An 18,538-nucleotide genomic window follows, 5' to 3' on the forward strand; every position below is an offset into this window, starting at 1 on the left:
CTATAATGCCTTGGACTTGGCTGAACTGATCAAAGATGAACCAGCAGGGGGCGCCACAGACATTTGCAGCATAAGCAATGACCGAAAACTTAGAATGCAGCTTTAGTTGTGACTATATGTATAATATATGGGATTAAAAAAAAAATAGATTTACAAGTGATGCCTTCTAATGATGTGAGAATATTAGTGCTCCCGCTTTTAACAAACGCCCTCCTGTCTGCTCCTAACACTCGCGTCCCCTCCTCTTTTTGACGTTCCAGGCTTTCATGCAGCTGAAATTCCCGTCCTCGGTAAGAACTTATCAGATCGCTACCGTTCAGTCCGCCATCGCTTGCCGCATAGTCTCCTGTTCTCTGCATGTTTCACCTCGTTGCAGCGGCGCTCACGTCGTGGTCACATGGGCGATGCCGCCGCTCTCGTCCTGCAGATCTGGGGAGTAGCCGGCTGCATTGGGCTTTATATTATTGGATCTTTTTTGTACATTTTCCATTTTTATACTTTTTTTATTTTCAAATTAAGGTTTTTAGATTCTTGTTTCACTCATTTTACATTCCTGCCATAAATATTCTTCTGCATGTGGATCACCGTAGACCGGACGAATGTGGTTTATGGGCACCAGCCACAAGACGGTATCTGCTCCCGCTACACCAACGCTAAGTAATTGTCTGATTATTTGTAGGTGATGCGAGATTATAACCACCAGGTATTCATCCAGGAGAATCCAGTGTTTCACAAAGCTCAGCCATTTCAGTTCCAGCCAAGTGACAGTGACACGGTAAGAAAATAACTACTATCATACTGCCCCCTTTGTACAAGAATATAACTACTATAATACTGCCCCCTATATACAAGAATATAACTACTATAATACTGCTCCTATGTGCAAAAATATAACTACTATAATACTGCTCCCTATGTACAAGAATATAACTACTATAATACTGCTCCCTATGTACAAGAATATAACTACTATAATACTGCCCCCTTTGTACAAGAATATAACTACTATAATACTGCTCCTATGTGCAAAAATATAACTACTATAATACTGCTCCCTATGTACAAGAATATAACTACTATAATACTGCCCCCTATGTACAAGAATATAACTACTATAATACTGCTCCTATGTACAAGAATATAACTACTATAATACTGCTCCCTATGTACAAGAATATAACTACTATAATACTGCCCCCTATGTACAAGACTATAACTACTATAATACTGCCCCTATGTACAAGAATATAACTACTATAATACTGCCCCTATGTACAAGAATATAACTACTATAATACTGCCCCCTATGTACAAGAATATAACTACTATAATACTGCCCCTATGTACACGAATATAACTACTATAATACTGCCCCTATGTACATGAATATAACTACTATAATACTGCCCCTATGTACATGAATATAACTACTATAATACTGCCCCTATGTACAAGAATATAACTACTATAATACTGCCCCTATGTACAAGAATATAACTACTATAATACTGCCCCTATGTACAAGAATATAACTACTATAATACTGCCCCCTATGTACAAGAATATAACTACTATAATACTGCCCCCTATGTACAAGAATATAACTACTATAATACTGCCCCCTATGTACAAGAATATAACTACTATAATACTGCCCCCTATGTACAAGAATATAACTACTATAATACTGCCCCTATGTACATGAATATAACTACTATAATACTGCCCCTATGTACATGAATATAACTACTATAATACTGCCCCTATGTACAAGAATATAACTACTATAATACTGCCCCTATGTACATGAATATAACTACTATAATACAGCCCCTATATACAAGAATATAACTACTATAATACTGCCCCTATGTACAAGAATATAACTACTATAATACTGCTCCCTATGTACAAGAATATAACTACTATAATACTGCCCCTATGTACAAGAATATAACTACTATAATACTGCCCCTATGTACAAGAATATAACTACTATAATACTGCCCCCTATGTACAAGAATATAACTACTATAATACTGCTCCTATGTACAAGAATATAACTACTATAATACTGCTCCTATGTACAAGAATATAACTACTATAATACTGCCCCTATGTACAAGAATATAACTACTATAATACTGCTCATATGTACAAGAATATAACTACTATAATACTGCTCCTATGTACAAGAATATAACTACTATAATACTGCTCCTATGTACAAGAATATAACTACTATAATACTGCTCCTATGTACAAGAATATAACTACTATAATACTGCTCCTATGTACAAGAATATAACTACTATAATACTGCTCCTATGTACAAGAATATAACTACTATAATACTGCTCCTATGTACAAGAATATAACTACTATAATACTGCCCCCTATGTACAGGAATATAACTACTATAATACTGCCCCCTATGTACAAGAATATAACTACTATAATACTGCTCCTATGTACAAGAATATAACTACTATAATACTGCCCCTATGTACAAGAATATAACTACTATAATACTGCCCCCTATGTATAAGAACAGAATGCTAGTTGCGTCTGTCGATCATCCCCCGCGTTCAGATTAGTGATGTGGGTGACGCTGTAGGGGATTTCTGTCTTCATGTTTTAACCCTGTGCCGTCTGTCTGTCTCTGTTTCTGTCCTTCCTCTGCGGTCAGACTTTTAGCGCTGTTCCCCTGGTGGATATTGAACCTTCTCCTGTCAGTGCTATGAGAATTTCTCTGGCCAAGGTATAACCCGCTCGCTTGCCTCCTTCTTACCATTGATCATGTGATTCCTTGTTGATTTGATTGGGTGTATAAATCTTGATAAATTAATCTCCTTGGCTGATGGTCCCTCTGGGCGCTGTAATGGCTGATATTTACGGTTAGTGTGTTACCCACATTTCATCACGGTGGTGCCATATGGTGCTGTGTATGCAGTGTATGTATATGATGCGGGCACTGTGTGTATTGTGTAGGGTTCTGTGTCTGTGTGTATTGTGTAGGGTGCCGTGTCTGTGTGTTTAATCTGTGGATAAATGATGGAGGGGCTCTGTTTATACTATGTAGAGGATTTGGGGGGGGGGCATGGAGTCCATGCTGTAGATTTGCAGGGTGGCTCCATTGATCACCAGCTACAGCATTGAAGACTTTGCTTCACGTCCGACGAGGAGCTGTATGTATGTGAATATTCAACGGCTGCTGTTAGGGAATTGCACAACTAACAACTCCCCGGGATCAACTGCTACCTGCAGGGGGGAATGAGGCAACTAGTGTTCACTGTTACCCCCACAGTGCCCATTGAACTCAATGGATGTGTGGAAATGCCGACTCCTTACACAAAAAAGATGCTTTGCCTGTGTCATCACCTCCCCCCCCCCCACACACACACACAGGCTTTAGCTGTTGTGTAGTCGTCCTCCCCGTGCTTTACCTGCGTCATTGCTTTCCCCCCAGCCTTTACCTGCGCCGTCGTCTCTTTTCCCCGACCTTTACCTGCGCCGTCGTCTTTTCCCCGGCCCTTTACCTGCGCCGTTGTCTCTTTTCCCCGGCCTTTACCTGCGCCGTTGTCTCTTTTCCCCGGCCCTTTACCTGCGCCGTCGTCTCTTTTCCCCGGCCTTTACCTGCGCCGTTGTCTCTTTTCCCCGGGCCTTTACCTGCGCCGTCGTCTCTTTTCCCCGGGCCTTTACCTGCGCCGTCGTCTCTTTTCCCCGGGCCTTTACCTGCGCCGTCGTCTCTTTTCCCCGGACCTTTACCTGCGCCGTCGTCTCTTTTCCCCGGACCTTTACCTGCGCCGTCGTCTCTTTTCCCCGGCCTTTACCTGCGCCGTCGTCTCTTTTCCCCGGCCTTTACCTGCGCCGTCGTCTCTTTTCCCCAGCCTTTACCTGCGCCGTCGTCTCTTTTCCCCGGGCCTTTACCTCCCCAGCCTTTACCTGCGCCGTCGTCTCTTTTCCCCGGCCTTTATCTGCGCCGTCGTCTCTTTTCCCCGGCCTTTACCTGCGCCGTCGTCTCTTTTCCCCGGGCCTTTACCTGCGCCGTCGTCTCTTTTCCCCGGCCCTTTACCTGCGCCGTTGTCTCTTTTCCCCTGCCTTTACCTGCGCCGTTGTCTCTTTTCCCCGGGCCTTTACCTGCGCCGTCGTCTCTTTTCCCCGGGCCTTTACCTGCGCCGTCGTCTCTTTTCCCCGGACCTTTACCTGCGCCGTCGTCTCTTTTCCCCGGCCTTTACCTGCGCCGTCGTCTCTTTTCCCCGGCCTTTACCTGCGCCGTCGTCTCTTTTCCCCAGCCTTTACCTGCGCCGTCGTCTCTTTTCCCCGGGCCTTTACCTCCCCAGCCTTTACCTGCGCCGTCGTCTCTTTTCCCCGGCCTTTATCTGCGCCGTCGTCTCTTTTCCCCGGCCTTTACCTGCGCCGTCGTCTCTTTTCCCCGGGCCTTTACCTCCCCAGCCTTTACCTGCGCCGTCGTCTCTTTTCCCCGGCCTTTACCTGCGCCGTCGTCTCTTTTCCCCGGCCTTTTCCTGCGCCGTCGTCTCTTTTCCCCGGCCTTTACCTGCGCCGTCGTCTCTTTTCCCCCGCCTTTACCTGCGCCGTCGTCTCTTTTCCCCGGCCTTTACCTGCGCCGTCGTCTCTTTTCCCCGGCCTTTACCTGCGCCGTCGTCTCTTTTCCCCGGCCTTTACCTGCGCCGTCGTCTCTTTTCCCCGGCCTTTACCTGCGCCGTCGTCTCTTTTCCCCGGCCTTTACCTGCGCCGTCGTCTCTTTTCCCCGGCCTTTACCTGCGCCGTCGTCTCTTTTCCCCGGCCTTTACCTGCGCCGTCGTCTCTTTTCCCCGGCCTTTACCTGCGCCGTCGTCTCTTTTCCCCGGCCTTTACCTGCGCCGTCGTCTCTTTTCCCCGGCCTTTACCTGCGCCGTCGTCTCTTTTCCCCGGCCTTTACCTGCGCCGTCGTCTCTTTTCCCCGGCCTTTACCTGCGCCGTCGTCTCTTTTCCCCGGCCTTTACCTGCGCCGTCGTCTCTTTTCCCCGGCCTTTACCTGCGCCGTCGTCTCTTTTCCCCGGCCTTTACCTGCGCCGTCGTCTCTTTTCCCCGGCCTTTACCTGCGCCGTCGTCTCTTTTCCCCGGCCTTTACCTGCGCCGTCGTCTCTTTTCCCCGGCCTTTACCTGCGCCGTCGTCTCTTTTCCCCGGCCTTTACCTGCGCCGTCGTCTCTTTTCCCGGGCCTTTACCTGCGCCGTCGTCTCTTTTCCCCGGCCTTTACCTGCGCCGTCGTCTCTTTTCCCCGGGCCTTTACCTGCGCCGTCGTCTCTTTTCCCCGGCCTTTACCTGCGCCGTCGTCTCTTTTCCCCGGCCTTTACCTGCGCCGTCGTCTCTTTTCCACGGCCTTTACCTGCGCCGTCGTCTCTTTTCCACGGCTTTTACCTCCCCGGCCTTTACCTGCGCCGTTGTCGCTAACCTCTCCCACCCCCTGGCCTTTTCATGTGTCGCCCCCTGTGGGTTCCTCCTCGGAGCTGCATTATCAGCCATATTTACAGGAAAGGAGGAGTGAAGCTGTTGCTGAGGGGGCTGCTTGGCCACAAGAGATGATATTTGTGGGTTTTCGGGGAAGCACTTTGCGCCTTCATGTCCAGCTGTGGAAGGTTTTATTGTTCTTGCACATCCGGGAGGATTTCCATGGTTGTGTCAGCGGTTCTTCCCCTAGTCCGTCTTCCTCTCTATGGAGATAGTGGACATTGCGGTGAAACGCTGAGGCTGCAGCTCGTGCCCGGATGCGCGGCCTTTCCTGTTTACTCTGGAATATATGATGAAGGGGGGAAGGAATATCTGGGGGGGAAAGTCGCCTCAAGGTCACAGGAGTGGACACTGAGAAAATAGGCAACTGCTAGAATAGCAACTCCATGACTCTCCCCAGATGAAAGCTTCCCTTGGCTGTTGACTTGCGGGACCTCATGGGCATCATTTACTGCAGCCTCCGTCCATTATCTTCAATATCCCCGTCTGCTCCCGGTGAATGGAAACCTTCTCTATATCCGGGTCCTGACCTGAAACGTCTTCTTACATTTGTGTCCAGCCATTTTCCTGCACTGATACACTGTAACAACGGTCAGGACTGCAGAGAGGTTTGTGTTGCTCTTTGTGATTTACTTTGTTCCAGTTCTTCACCATTTTCAGTGAATGAACCATTAACTATTTACATCCAACCTGACCTCATACTTCTCACAGCTGAGGGTTTGTTACAGTTGCATCCAGTCTGGACAATCCTCTTTCACTTCTAGAACACACTTATTTTCTGTCCTGGTAGTTTGCTACAATGTATCATCCAGGCTGATCATGTAGATTGTGTAGACTGATGGCGCAGGGTCCATTCTGATGGCGCAGGGTCCATTCTGATGGCGCAGGGTCCATTCTGATGGCGCAGGGTCCATTCTGATGGCGCAGGGTCCATTCTGATGGCACAGGGTCCATTCTGATGGCGCAGGGTCCATTCTGATGGCGCAGGGTCCGCCCTGATGGCGCTCTGTCGGGTAGGGACTAGTATAGTAAATCCGCCGGTCTCGCCTCCGGTGGTCTCACTGATTCTGCCCCAGAAATTGTCGTCTCTCGTTACCTATACTCCGCGGCTCTGCGCTCCGCTGTTATCTGACCCTTTATGGGCTGTGAGAAACCAGCAAAAATATTGTTAATTCAGCGTTTTACAGTCTCTGGCAAGAAAGCTGCCGCCTGCTCGTGCCAAGATCTCAGGGAAGATGCCAGTAAGAGTAACGTAAGAAATCTCTGTAGAGGGGCCGGGGTGGGTGCTGCCCCTCAGCTAGGCAATAAGAGGCGGTGGGGAAGGGGCGTCTCCATTCCTTGCCATTTGTAAGATCTCTGCTTGCTGTCGGTGAATAGAATCCATTCTTTTTCCCCAGGGTGGGTGCTGGGCTTTTCTTTGCTTCCGGTGGGGGGCTCAGCAGGCGGTGCTCTCGCTGAGGGTACATTGCGTCAGTTGCATGGCGTCGCTCCGGTAAATCTCAGTTCTTGCTCTCGCTGGTGGTGAGGGTCCCGTTGCTCGCCGGGTATCTGTCTGCACGGACCCCCAATACAGACGTCTATTGTTATGATTTTATTCCGCAGAGTCGGCAGCTGGAGTCTGAGACCGGCACGACGGAGGAGCACAGCCTGAACAAGGAGGCGCGCAAGTGGGCGACCAGGGTGGCGCGGGAGCACAAGAACATCATCCACAGTCAGCGGGTAGGTGCAGCCGGTCGCCCGCCGGAGAATGTGAGAGTCCAGGGCGTGATGCGGTATCGTGGCCTCCATTAAGGTTGAAGGTTTTAGGGACCATATAACCTATAGTACCTATATAGCGATGCGGTCCACAGGGGCCGTATAACAGTGTCAGATGCAGAGGTGACCCCCTAATAGTTCCGGCTGCATGTGTCTATACTGGTGGTGATAGCGGGACAAAGACAGCCATGGTGGCACCAGCTGCAAGAGCCCCCATAACCGCACCCTCTCCCGTAGCATTACCTGCTGCAGACGCCCACCGTGATCGTGTCAGTTTCTGCGGCCCCCATTTCATGACCATTTCAGTTGCAGATGAGCTGCCCCCCCCATAAGTGCTTTTACTAGGGGCCCCCCATAACCATGCCAGCTATAGAGGGCCCCCCCATAATAGTGTCGAATGTAGGGTACCCCCATTACAGTGCTGGGTACAGGCCCCCCATAACAGTGCTGAATGTAGGGGACCTCCTTAACAGTGCTTTTACTTGGTGCCCCCCATAACAGTGCCGGCTATAGGGGGCCCCTCCCATATTAGGGCAATCCACATGGGCCCCTCCATAAGCATCACTGTTCCGATGCCAGGCGTTCACTTCTCCTCGTTCCCCCGCAGTTACTGGATGATCTGGAGGGTCAGAGTTCTCCGGCGTCGGAGCAGAGTCGCCTGGAGCTGGAGCAGAGGATCGAGGAGGTGAAGGGGAGTATCCGGAAGGCAGAGGTGCGTGCAGAGATCGGGGCCCTGTCCGTCCGTTATTCCTGGGGCCGATGTGCGGATAATGAGTAATTGTATCGATACATTCACTGCTGCTTGGGAATGTAAGAATCGGTTATTGCTCCCTGTTATCAGCCGTCTCTCAATGTGAGGAAGGGGGCGACTGTCTATTTTTCTCTGTTATCAGCCACTTCACGATATGGAGTGTCCTCGGAGCTCATGATAACTACTTGCAGTCCCGTGTAATCGACCTGCAGGACTACTCCTCCCATCAGAGCTGCGTCTCCTGCTCTCTGCGGTGTCCGGTAGAGGTAGATGAATGGAGACCTCCCGCGTCACCACTTAGGTCTCCGCTCAGCCGAAGACCAATAAAATCGGATCTGGTGTTTTTTTTCCGGAGCCCGTTACATATTCCGATATAATAAACCATTGTATAAAAATGTCGGAGCTGGAAATGGTAATTACAGGATTTTCCGCTCAGAAGCCATAAAGGTTTTATTAGAGGTCACGCGGTTTCGCTGTGTAAGTCGTCTCCCCCTTTTCCCTCTTTGTCACAGAAGCCGTGCCAGCGTCTCTCCGGCTTTACACACGTTTCCTTATACTTAGCTTTAATTAAAATTTAATTAACGCTGTTACAAATAGAAGTAATTATAACCTCGTGTTAGAAACATATTCATTCTGGAGCGGAGCTGCAGCAGCTGCGAGGGCGGCGGGACGCATGGATGAGCGGCGAAACGCGTCAGCCGGGATCCAGCTGATCTGTCCGTCACCCCGATGGTTGCTGCCCTAACCCTATATATAAATACTCCGGGCGAGCCACAGAGACTCGTTACTAGCCCCGACTGGCACCCAACACGCCGGGCACGTGCCCTCCCAGCCCCTGTCCTGCCAGCTTTGTCCAGATCGAATTGTATCTGAAAAAGCACAAAATATATAAAAAGACAAATTAAATTGAAAAGAAGTAATATGATATCAAAAAAAGGAATTAAAAAATGCAAATAAAAAAAATAAATAAAAATGGCTTCAATTTTTGCAAAAGAAAAAAAAAAAGAAAAAATAATTATAAATTGTAAAATAAAAAAACAAAGTCAAACTTATACCATGTTTTTTTTTTCCATATTGTTCTCCCTAGTGTGTTCTCCTTGCCTGAACTATGATCTCTGCTCTGCAGTTTTCTCGCTTGCACCTTCTAGAATTATAGAATTATCCCCTAAGAGGAGGCTGCAGTGTTATTAATTACTGAACCGTAGAATTGTTGGACACATTGGAGCAGAGACGCGGCTGCCCCCCAAGTAATGACGCACCATGTATTGAATTCTGGGATGAGAAGTTTAATACTGCCCCCTATGTACAAGAATATAACTACTATAATACTAACCCTATGTACAAGAATATAACTACTATAATACTGCTCCTATGTACAGGAATATAACTACTATAATACTGCCCCTATATACAAGAATATAACTACTATAATACTGCTCCTATATACAAGAATATAACTACTATAATACTGCCCCCTATGTACAAGAATATAACTACTATAATACTGCCCCTATGTACAAGAATATAACTACTATAATACTGCCCTATGTACAAGAATATAACTACTATAATACTGCTCCTATGTACAAGAATATAACTACTATAATACTGCGCCCTATGTACAAGAATATAACTACTATAATACTGCTCCTATATACAAGAATATAACTACTATAATACTGCTCCTTATGTACAAGAATATAACTACTATAATACTGCCCCTATGTACAAGAATATAACTACTATAATACTGCTCCTATATACAAGAATATAACTACTATAATACTGCTCCCTATGTACAAGAATATAACTACGATCATACTGGCCTATTTAGAGACATACAAACAGTACATACCAAAAGTTTGGACACACCTGCTCATTTAAAGATTTTTCTGTATTTTCATGACTATGAAAATTGTACATTCACACTGAAGGCATCAAAACTATGAATTAACACATGTGGAATTATATACTTAACAAAAAAGTGTGAAAAAACTGAAAATATGTCTTATATTCTAGGTTCTTCACAGTAGCCACCTTTTGCTTTGACGGCTTTGCACACTCTTGGCATTCTCTTGATGAGCTTCAAGAGGTAGTCACCGGAAATGGTTTTCACTTCACAGGTGTGCCCTGTCAGGTTTAATAAATGGGATTTCTTGCCTTATAAATGGGGTTGGGACCATCAGTTGTGTTGTGCAGAAGTCTGGTGGATACACAGCTGATAGTCCTACTGAATAGACTGTTAGCTGCTTTTTTCTTGCCATAATACAAATTCTAAGTAAAGAAAAACGAGTGGCCATCATTACTTTAAGAAATGAAGGTCAGTGTGAAAAATTGGGCAAACTTTGAATGTGTCCCCAAGTGCAGTTGCAAAAACCATCAAGCGCTACAAAGAAACTGGCTCACATGAGGACCGCCTCAGGAAAGGAAGACCAAGAGTCACCTCTGCTTCTGAGGATAAGTTTATCCGAGTCACTAGCCACAGAAATCGCAGGTTAACAGCAGCTCAGATTAGAGACCAGGTCAATGCCACACAGAGTTCTAGCAGCAGACACATCTCTACAACAACTGTTAAGAGGAGACTTTGTGCAGCAGGCCTTCATGGTAAAATAGCTGCTAGGAAACCACTGCTAAGGACAGGCAACAAGCAGGAGAGACTTGTTTGGGCTAAAGAACACAAGGAATGGACATTAGACCAGTGGAAATCTGTGCTTTGGTCTGATGAGTCCAAATTTGAGATCTTTGGTTCCAACCACCGTGTCTTTGTGCGACGCAGAAAAGGTGAACGGATGGACTCTACATGCCTGGTTCCCACCGTGAAGCATGGAGGAGGAGGTGTGATGGTGTGGGGGGCTTTGCTGGTGACACTGTTGGGGGTTTATTCAAAATTGAAGGCATACTGAGCCAGCATGGCTACCACAGCATCTTGCAGCGGCATGCTATTCCATCCAGTTTGCGTTTAGTTGGACCATCATTTATTTTTCAACAGGACAATGACCCCAAACACACCTCCAGGCTGTGTAAGGGCTATTTGACCAAGAAGGAGAGTGATGGGGTGCTACGCCAGATGACCTGGCCTCCACAGTCACCAGACCTGAACCCAATCGAGATGGTTTGGGGTGAGCTGGACCGAAGAGTGAAGGCAAAAGGGCCAACAAGTGCTAAGCATCTCTGGGAACTCCTTCAAGATTGTTGGAAGACCATTTCCGGTGACTACCTCTTGAAGCTCATCAAGAGAATGCCAAGAGTGTGCAAAGCAGTCATCAAAGCAAAAGGTGGCTACTTTGAAGAACCTAGAGTATAAGACATATTTTCAGTTGTTTCACACTTTTTTGTTAAGTATATAATTCCACATGTGGTAATTCATAGTTTTGATGCCTTCAGTGTGAATGTACAATTTTCATAGTCATGAAAATACAGAAAAATCTTTAAATGAGAAGGTGTGTCCAAACTTTTGGTCTGTACTGTATATATTTGAATATACCGCAGACTTTCTATCGGTGAGACGTGTAAGGAGATCTTCATGGATGGTTGGGCGGTTTCTTTTCCCAGGGAAGTTCTGTCACCTCTTCACCTCTGGGTGATTTGTGGACGTCACCCGATACGATGGGTAGAGGAATGGGTTACTTATGTCTTTGCTGTGTGCTGGTCCCTGTGATGGTTGCTGTGCAGTCAGTGACCCTGCGGTGACGTTGCTGTGCACACCAGTAATGCAATGCCATTAACCTTCCTGAGGTTGGCAGTGACCCTCTGGGGTTGGCGGTGACCCCCTATGGTTGCCCCTCTGCCCGGGGGGTCGGGAGCCGTCATTACATATAGATACGATGTGGCATCGGAATTGCTCTAAACTTCTATTAATCTTTTGGCTTTCCATCTTTTCACCCTTCTCACGATCTCCTCTTGCTTTTAGGGAATGGTTGCCTTCTTATTCACATCTGGAGGCTGAAAACCGTACAGGCCTCATACTTCACAGCTGAGGGTTTGTTACAGTTGCATCCAATCTAGAGAATTCTCCAGTCTGATACATTGTAACAAACTCTCCGGGTTTATGTTCGGGGATATCCCTATGATGGCAGACGTATTGGCTCTTACCCAGCATGCTCTGTTTGCCGCAGATCACCAAGCTCAAGGCAGAAGCTCGGCTCGACCTCCTGAGGCAAATCGGGGTTTCGGTAGACACGTGGTTAAAGAGCGCCATGAACCAGGTGATGGAGGAGCTGGAGAATGAGCGGTGGGCCAGTCTACCCACCATGATCAACAACGGATCGTCCCACCTGGTACAGTCGCTGCTCGCGGCCGCTCTGAGGTCACCTATAATTAGTATAAAGGGGACGAGTGCTCTTTAAGAAACAGATGATTATATTGGTTACATTGTGTCTTTTTACTCCAGTTACATCCAGAGCTGCTTTCACAATTCATCAGTTCAAAGACAGCAAAGTATGATCTGAACCAACGGGGGCAGCAGTGAGGTCCCAGGACGCAGCTCTGGATGTGACTGGAGGATTGTCTGGAAAGTTTCTTCCTTGTGTTTTTTCATATGTTATTACCATTCTCGCCACTGGGTAAGAGAAGGTTCATCCTCCCCGACGTCCGGAGGTCTCCGCGCTCTCGGCCCATTTGTGGCTTCTTCCATCTGTTACATATTTCACGTCGCTACTTTATATTGGGTTTTGCTTGATCTCCTGAGCGGCGTTCACACGCTGCAGCGAGTAATGTCTGTCACCTCTCCAGCTGGCGGCACCGTTACCGGACGTACCGAGATTAACCCCTTCATATCTTTGTTTTTATTATTGAGCAACATCTTTTGTTATATATCTTTACCTGTAAGTATAAGTAAACATATAGAATTAATCTGCATTAAAATTTAGTCACTGTGTACATACATTACATTACTGATCCTGAGTTACATCCTGTATTATACTCCAGAGCTGCACTCACTATTCTGCTGGTGCAGTCACTGTGTACATACATTACATTACTGATCCTGAGTTACATCCTGTATTATACTCCAGAGCTGCACTCACTATTCTGCTGGTGCAGTCACTGTGTACATACATTACATTACTGATCCTGTACTGATCCTGAGTTACATCCTGTATTATACTCCAGAGCTGCACTCACTATTCTGCTGGTGCAGTCACTGTGTACATATATTACATTACTGATCCTGAGTTACATCCTGTATTATACTCCAGAGCTGCACTCACTATTCTGCTGGTGCAGTCACTGTGTACATACATTACATTACTGATCCTGAGTTACATCCTGTATTATACTCCAGAGCTGCACTCACTATTCTGCTGGTGCAGTCACTGTGTACATACATTACATTACTGATCCTGAGTTACATCTTGTATTATACTCCAGAGCTGCACTCACTATTCTGCTGGTGCAGTCACTGTGTACATACATTACATTACTGATCCTGAGTTACATCCGGTATTATACTCCAGAGCTGCACTCATTATTCTGCTGGTGCAGTCACTGTGTACATACATTACTGATCCGGAGTTACATCCAGTATTATACTCCAGAGCTGCACTCACTATTCTGCTGGTGCAGTCACTGTGTACATAAATTACATTACTGATCCCGAGTTACATCCTGTATTATACTCCAGAGCTGCACTCACTATTCTGCTGGTGCAGTCAGTGTACATACATTACATTACTGATCCTGAGTTACATCCGGTATTATACTCCAGAGCTGCACTCACTATTCTGCTGGTGCAGTCACTGTGTACATACATTACATTACTGATCCTGAGTTACATCCGGTATTATACTCCAGAGCTGCACTCACTATTCTGCTGGTGCAATCACTGTGTACATACATTACATTACTGATCCTGAGTTACATCCTGTATTATACTCCAGAGCTGCACTCACTATTCTGCTGGTGCAATCACTGTGTACATTCATTACATTACTGATCCTGAGTTACATCCTGTATTATACTCCAGAGCTGCACTCACTATTCTGCTGGTGCAATCACTGTGTACATTCATTACATTACTGATCCTGAGTTACATCCTGTATTATACTCCAGAGCTGCACTCACTATTCTGCTGGTGCAGTCACTGTGTACATACATTACATTACTGATCCTGTACTGATCCTGAGTTACATCCTGTATTATACCCCAGAGCTGCACTCACTATTCTGCTGGTGCAGTCACTGTGTACATACATTATATTACTGATCCTGAGTTACATCCTGTATTATACTCCAGAGCTGCTCTCACTATTCTGCTGGTGCAGTCACTGTGTACATACATTACATTACTGATCCTGAGTTACATCTTGTATTATACTGCAGAGCTGCACTCACTGTTCTGCTGCTGCACTCACTGTGTACATACATTACATTACTTATCCTGTACTGATCCTGAGTTACATCCTGTATTATCCTCCAGAGCTGCACTCCCTATTCTGCTGGTGCAGTCACTGTGTACATACATTACATTACTGATCCTGAGTTACATCTTGTATTATACTCCAGAGCTGCACTCACTATTCTGCTGGTGCAGTCACTGTGTACATACATTACATTACTGATCCTGAGTTACATCCGGTATTATACTCCAGAGCTGCACTCATTATTCTGCTGGTGCAGTCACTGTGTACATACATTACTGATCCTGAGTTACATCCAGTATTATACTCCAGAGCTGCACTCACTATTCTGCTGGTGCAGTCACTGTGTACATACATTACATTACTGATCCCGAGTTACCTCCTGTATTATACTCCAGAGCTGCACTCACTATTCTGCTGGTGCAGTCACTGTGTACATACATTACAGTGCTGGCCAAAAGTATTGGCACCCCTGCAATTCTGTCAGATAATACTCAGTTTCTTCCTGAAAATGATTGCAATCACAAATTCTTTGGTCTTATTCTCTTCATTTAATTTGTCTTCAATGAAAAAAACACAAAAAGAATTGTCCTAAAGCCAAATTGGATATAATTCCACACCAAACCTAAAAAGGGGGAGGACAAAAGTATTGGCACTGTTTGAAAAATCATGTGATGCTTCTCTAATTGGTGTAATTAACAGCACCTGTAACTTACCTGTGGCACCTAACAGGTGTTGGCAATAACTAAATCACACTTGCAGCCAGTTAACATGGATTAAAGTTGACTCAACCTCTGTCCTGGGTCCTTGTGTGACCACATTGAGCATGGAGAAAAGAAAGAAGACCAAAGAACTGTCTGAGGACTTGAGAAACCAAATTGTGAGGAAGCATGAGCAATCTCAAGGCTACAAGTCCATCTCCAAAGACCTGAATGTTCCTGTGTCTTCCGTGCGCAGTGTCATCAAGAAGTGTAAAGCCCATGGCACTGTGGCTAACCTCCCTAGATGTGGACGGAAAAGAAAAATTGACGAGAGATTTCAACGCAAGATTGTGAGGATGGTGGATAAAGAACCTCGACTAACATCCAAACAAGTTCAAGCTGCCCTGCAGTCCGAGGGTACAACAGTGTCAACCCGTACTATCCGTCAGCGTCTGAATGAAAAGGGACTGTATGGTAGGATACCCAGGAAGACCCCACTTCTTACCCCGAGACATAAAAAAGCCAGGCTGGAGTTTGCCAAAACTTACCTGAGAAAGCCTAAAACGTTTTGGAAGAATGTTCTCTGGTCAGATGAGACAAAAGTAGAGCTTTTTGGGTAAAAGCATCAACATAGAGTGTACAGGAAAAAAAAAGAGGCATTCAAAGAAAAGAACACGGTCCCTACAGTCAAACATGGCGGAGGTTCCCTGATGTTTTGGGGTTGCTTTGCTGCCTCTGGCACTGGACTGCTTGACCGTGTGCATGGCATTATGAAGTCTGAAGACTACCAACAAATTTTGCAGCATAATGTAGGTCCCAGTGTGAGAAAGCTGGGTCTCCCTCAGAGGTCATGGGTCTTCCAGCAGGACAATGACCCAAAACACACTTCCAAAAGCACTATAAAATGGATTGAGAGAAAGCACTGGAGACTTCTAAGGTGGCCAGCAATGAGTCCCGACCTGAATCCCATAGAACACCTGTGGAGAGATCTCAAAATGGCAGTTTGGAGAAGGCACCCTTCAAATATCAGGGACCTGGAGCAGTTTGCCAAAGAAGAATGGTCTACAATTCCAGCAGAGCATTGTAAGAAACTCATTGATGGTTACCGGAAGCGGTTGTTCGCAGTTATTTTGGCTAAAGGTTGTGCAACCAAGTATTAGGCTGAGGGTGCCAATACTTTTGTCTGGCCCATTTTTGGAGTTTTGCGTGAAATGATCAATGATTTGATTTTTGCTTCATTCTCTTTTGTGTTTTGTCCTTGCAAGCAAATTAAATGAAGATAATAAGACCAAAGAATTTGTGATTGCAATCATTTTCAGGAAGAAACTGAGTATTATCTGACAGAATTGCAGGGGTGCCAATACTTTTGGCCAGCACTGTACATCCTGTATTATACTCCAGAGCTGCACTCACTATTCTGCTGGTGCAGTCACTGTGTACATACATTACATTACTGATCCTGAGTTACATCCGGTATTATACTCCAGAGCTGCACTCACTATTCTGCTGGTGCAGTCACTGTGTACATACATTACATTACTGATCCTGAGTTACATCCTGTATTATACTCCAGAGCTGCACTCACTATTCTGCTGGTGCAGTCACTGTGTACATACATTACATTACTGATCCTGAGTTACATCCTGTATTATACCCCAGAGCTGCACTCACTATTCTGCTGGTGCAGTCACTGTGTACATACATTACATTACTGATCCTGAGTTACATCCTGTATTATACTCCAGAGCTGCACTCACTATTCTGCTGGTGGAGTCTCTGTGTATATACATTACTGATCCTGTAGTGATCATGAGTTACATCCTGTATTATACTCCAGAGCTGCACTCACTATTCTGCTGGTGCAGTCAGTGTACATACATTACATTACTGATCCTGAGTTACATCCGGTATTATACTCCAGAGCTGCACTCACTATTCTGCTGGTGCAGTCACTGTGTACATACATTACATTACTGATCCTGAGTTACATCCTGTATTATACTCCAGAGCTGCACTCACTATTCTGCTGGTGCAGGCACTGTGTACATACATTACATTACTGATCCTGAGTTACATCCTGTATTATACTCCAGAGCTGCACTCACTATTCTGCTGGTGCAATCACTGTGTACATTCATTACATTACTGATCCTGAGTTACATCCTGTATTATACTCCAGAGCTGCACTCACTATTCTGCTGGTGCAATCACTGTGTACATTCATTACATTACTGATCCTGAGTTACATCCTGTATTATACTCCAGAGCTGCACTCACTATTCTGCTGGTGCAGTCACTGTGTACATACATTACATTACTGATCCTGTACTGATCCTGAGTTACATCCTGTATTATACCCCAGAGCTGCACTCACTATTCTGCTGGTGCAGTCACTGTGTACATACATTATATTACTGATCCTGAGTTACATCCTGTATTATACTCCAGAGCTGCTCTCACTATTCTGCTGGTGCAGTCACTGTGTACATACATTATATTACTGATCCTGAGTTACATCTTGTATTATACTGCAGAGCTGCACTCACTGTTCTGCTGCTGCAGTCACTGTGTACATACATTACATTACTTATCCTGTACTGATCCTGAGTTACATCCTGTATTATCCTCCAGAGCTGCACTCCCTATTCTGCTGGTGCAGTCACTGTGTACATACATTACATTACTTATCCTGTACCGATCCTGAGTTACATCCTGTATTATACTCCAGAGCTGCACTCATTATTCTGCTGGTGCAGTCACTGTGTACATACATTGCTTTACTGATCCTGAGTTACATCCTGTATTATACTCCAGAGCTGCACTCACTATTCTGCTGGTGCAGTCACTGTGTACATACATTACATTACTGATCCTGAGTTACATCCTGTATTACACTCCAGAGCTGCACTCACTATTCTGCTGGTGCAGTCACTGTGTACATACATTACTGATCCTGTACTGATCCTGAGTTACATGCTGTATTATACTCCAGAGCTGCACTCACTATTCTGCTGGTGCAGTCACTATATACATACATTACTGATCCTGAGTTACATCCTGTATTATACTCCAGAGCTGCACTCACTATTCTGCTGCTGCAGTCACTGTGTACATACATTACATTAGTGATCCTGAGTTACATCCTGTATTATCCTCCAGAGCTGCACTCACTATTCTGCTGGTGCAGTCACGGTGTACATACATTACATTACTGATCCTGAGTTACATCCTGTATTATACTCCAGAGCTGCACTCACTATTCTGCTGGTGCAGTCACTGTGTATATATATTACATTACTGATCCTGAGTTACATCCTGTATTATACTCCAGAGCTGCACTCACTCTTCTGCTGGTGCAGTCACTGTGTACATACATTACATTACTGATCCTGAGTTACATCCTGTATTATACTCCAGAGCTGCACTCACTATTCTGCTGGTGGAGTCACTGTGTACATACATT

General features: G+C 45.6%; 1 protein-coding gene across 8 annotated transcripts in view; it reads left to right on the forward strand.

Annotated features, from left to right (window-relative positions):
* The window catches only part of FCHSD2 (FCH and double SH3 domains 2), a 325,325-nt gene that overhangs the window by 282,138 nt on the left and 24,649 nt on the right, over positions 1-18,538 (forward strand). For 5 of the 8 annotated variants that reach the window (XM_073661305.1, XM_073661306.1, XM_073661303.1 and 2 more), the window contains 6 exons: positions 261-290; positions 680-775; positions 2,690-2,761; positions 7,116-7,232; positions 7,876-7,980; positions 12,135-12,296. In XM_073661305.1, coding sequence (XP_073517406.1) covers positions 261-290; positions 680-775; positions 2,690-2,761; positions 7,116-7,232; positions 7,876-7,980; positions 12,135-12,296 — 582 coding nt within the window. The remainder of the gene's footprint in view (positions 1-260; positions 291-679; positions 776-2,689; positions 2,762-7,115; positions 7,233-7,875; positions 7,981-12,134; positions 12,297-18,538) is intronic. The other 3 variants (XM_073661304.1, XM_073661302.1, XM_073661307.1) reach the window with 3 other exon arrangements.

This window comes from Phyllobates terribilis, unplaced genomic scaffold, assembly GCF_046119375.1.
Source record: "Phyllobates terribilis strain yellow unplaced genomic scaffold, ASM4611937v1 Scaffold_2__4_contigs__length_985480577, whole genome shotgun sequence".
Classification (NCBI taxonomy): domain Eukaryota; kingdom Metazoa; phylum Chordata; class Amphibia; order Anura; family Dendrobatidae; genus Phyllobates; species Phyllobates terribilis.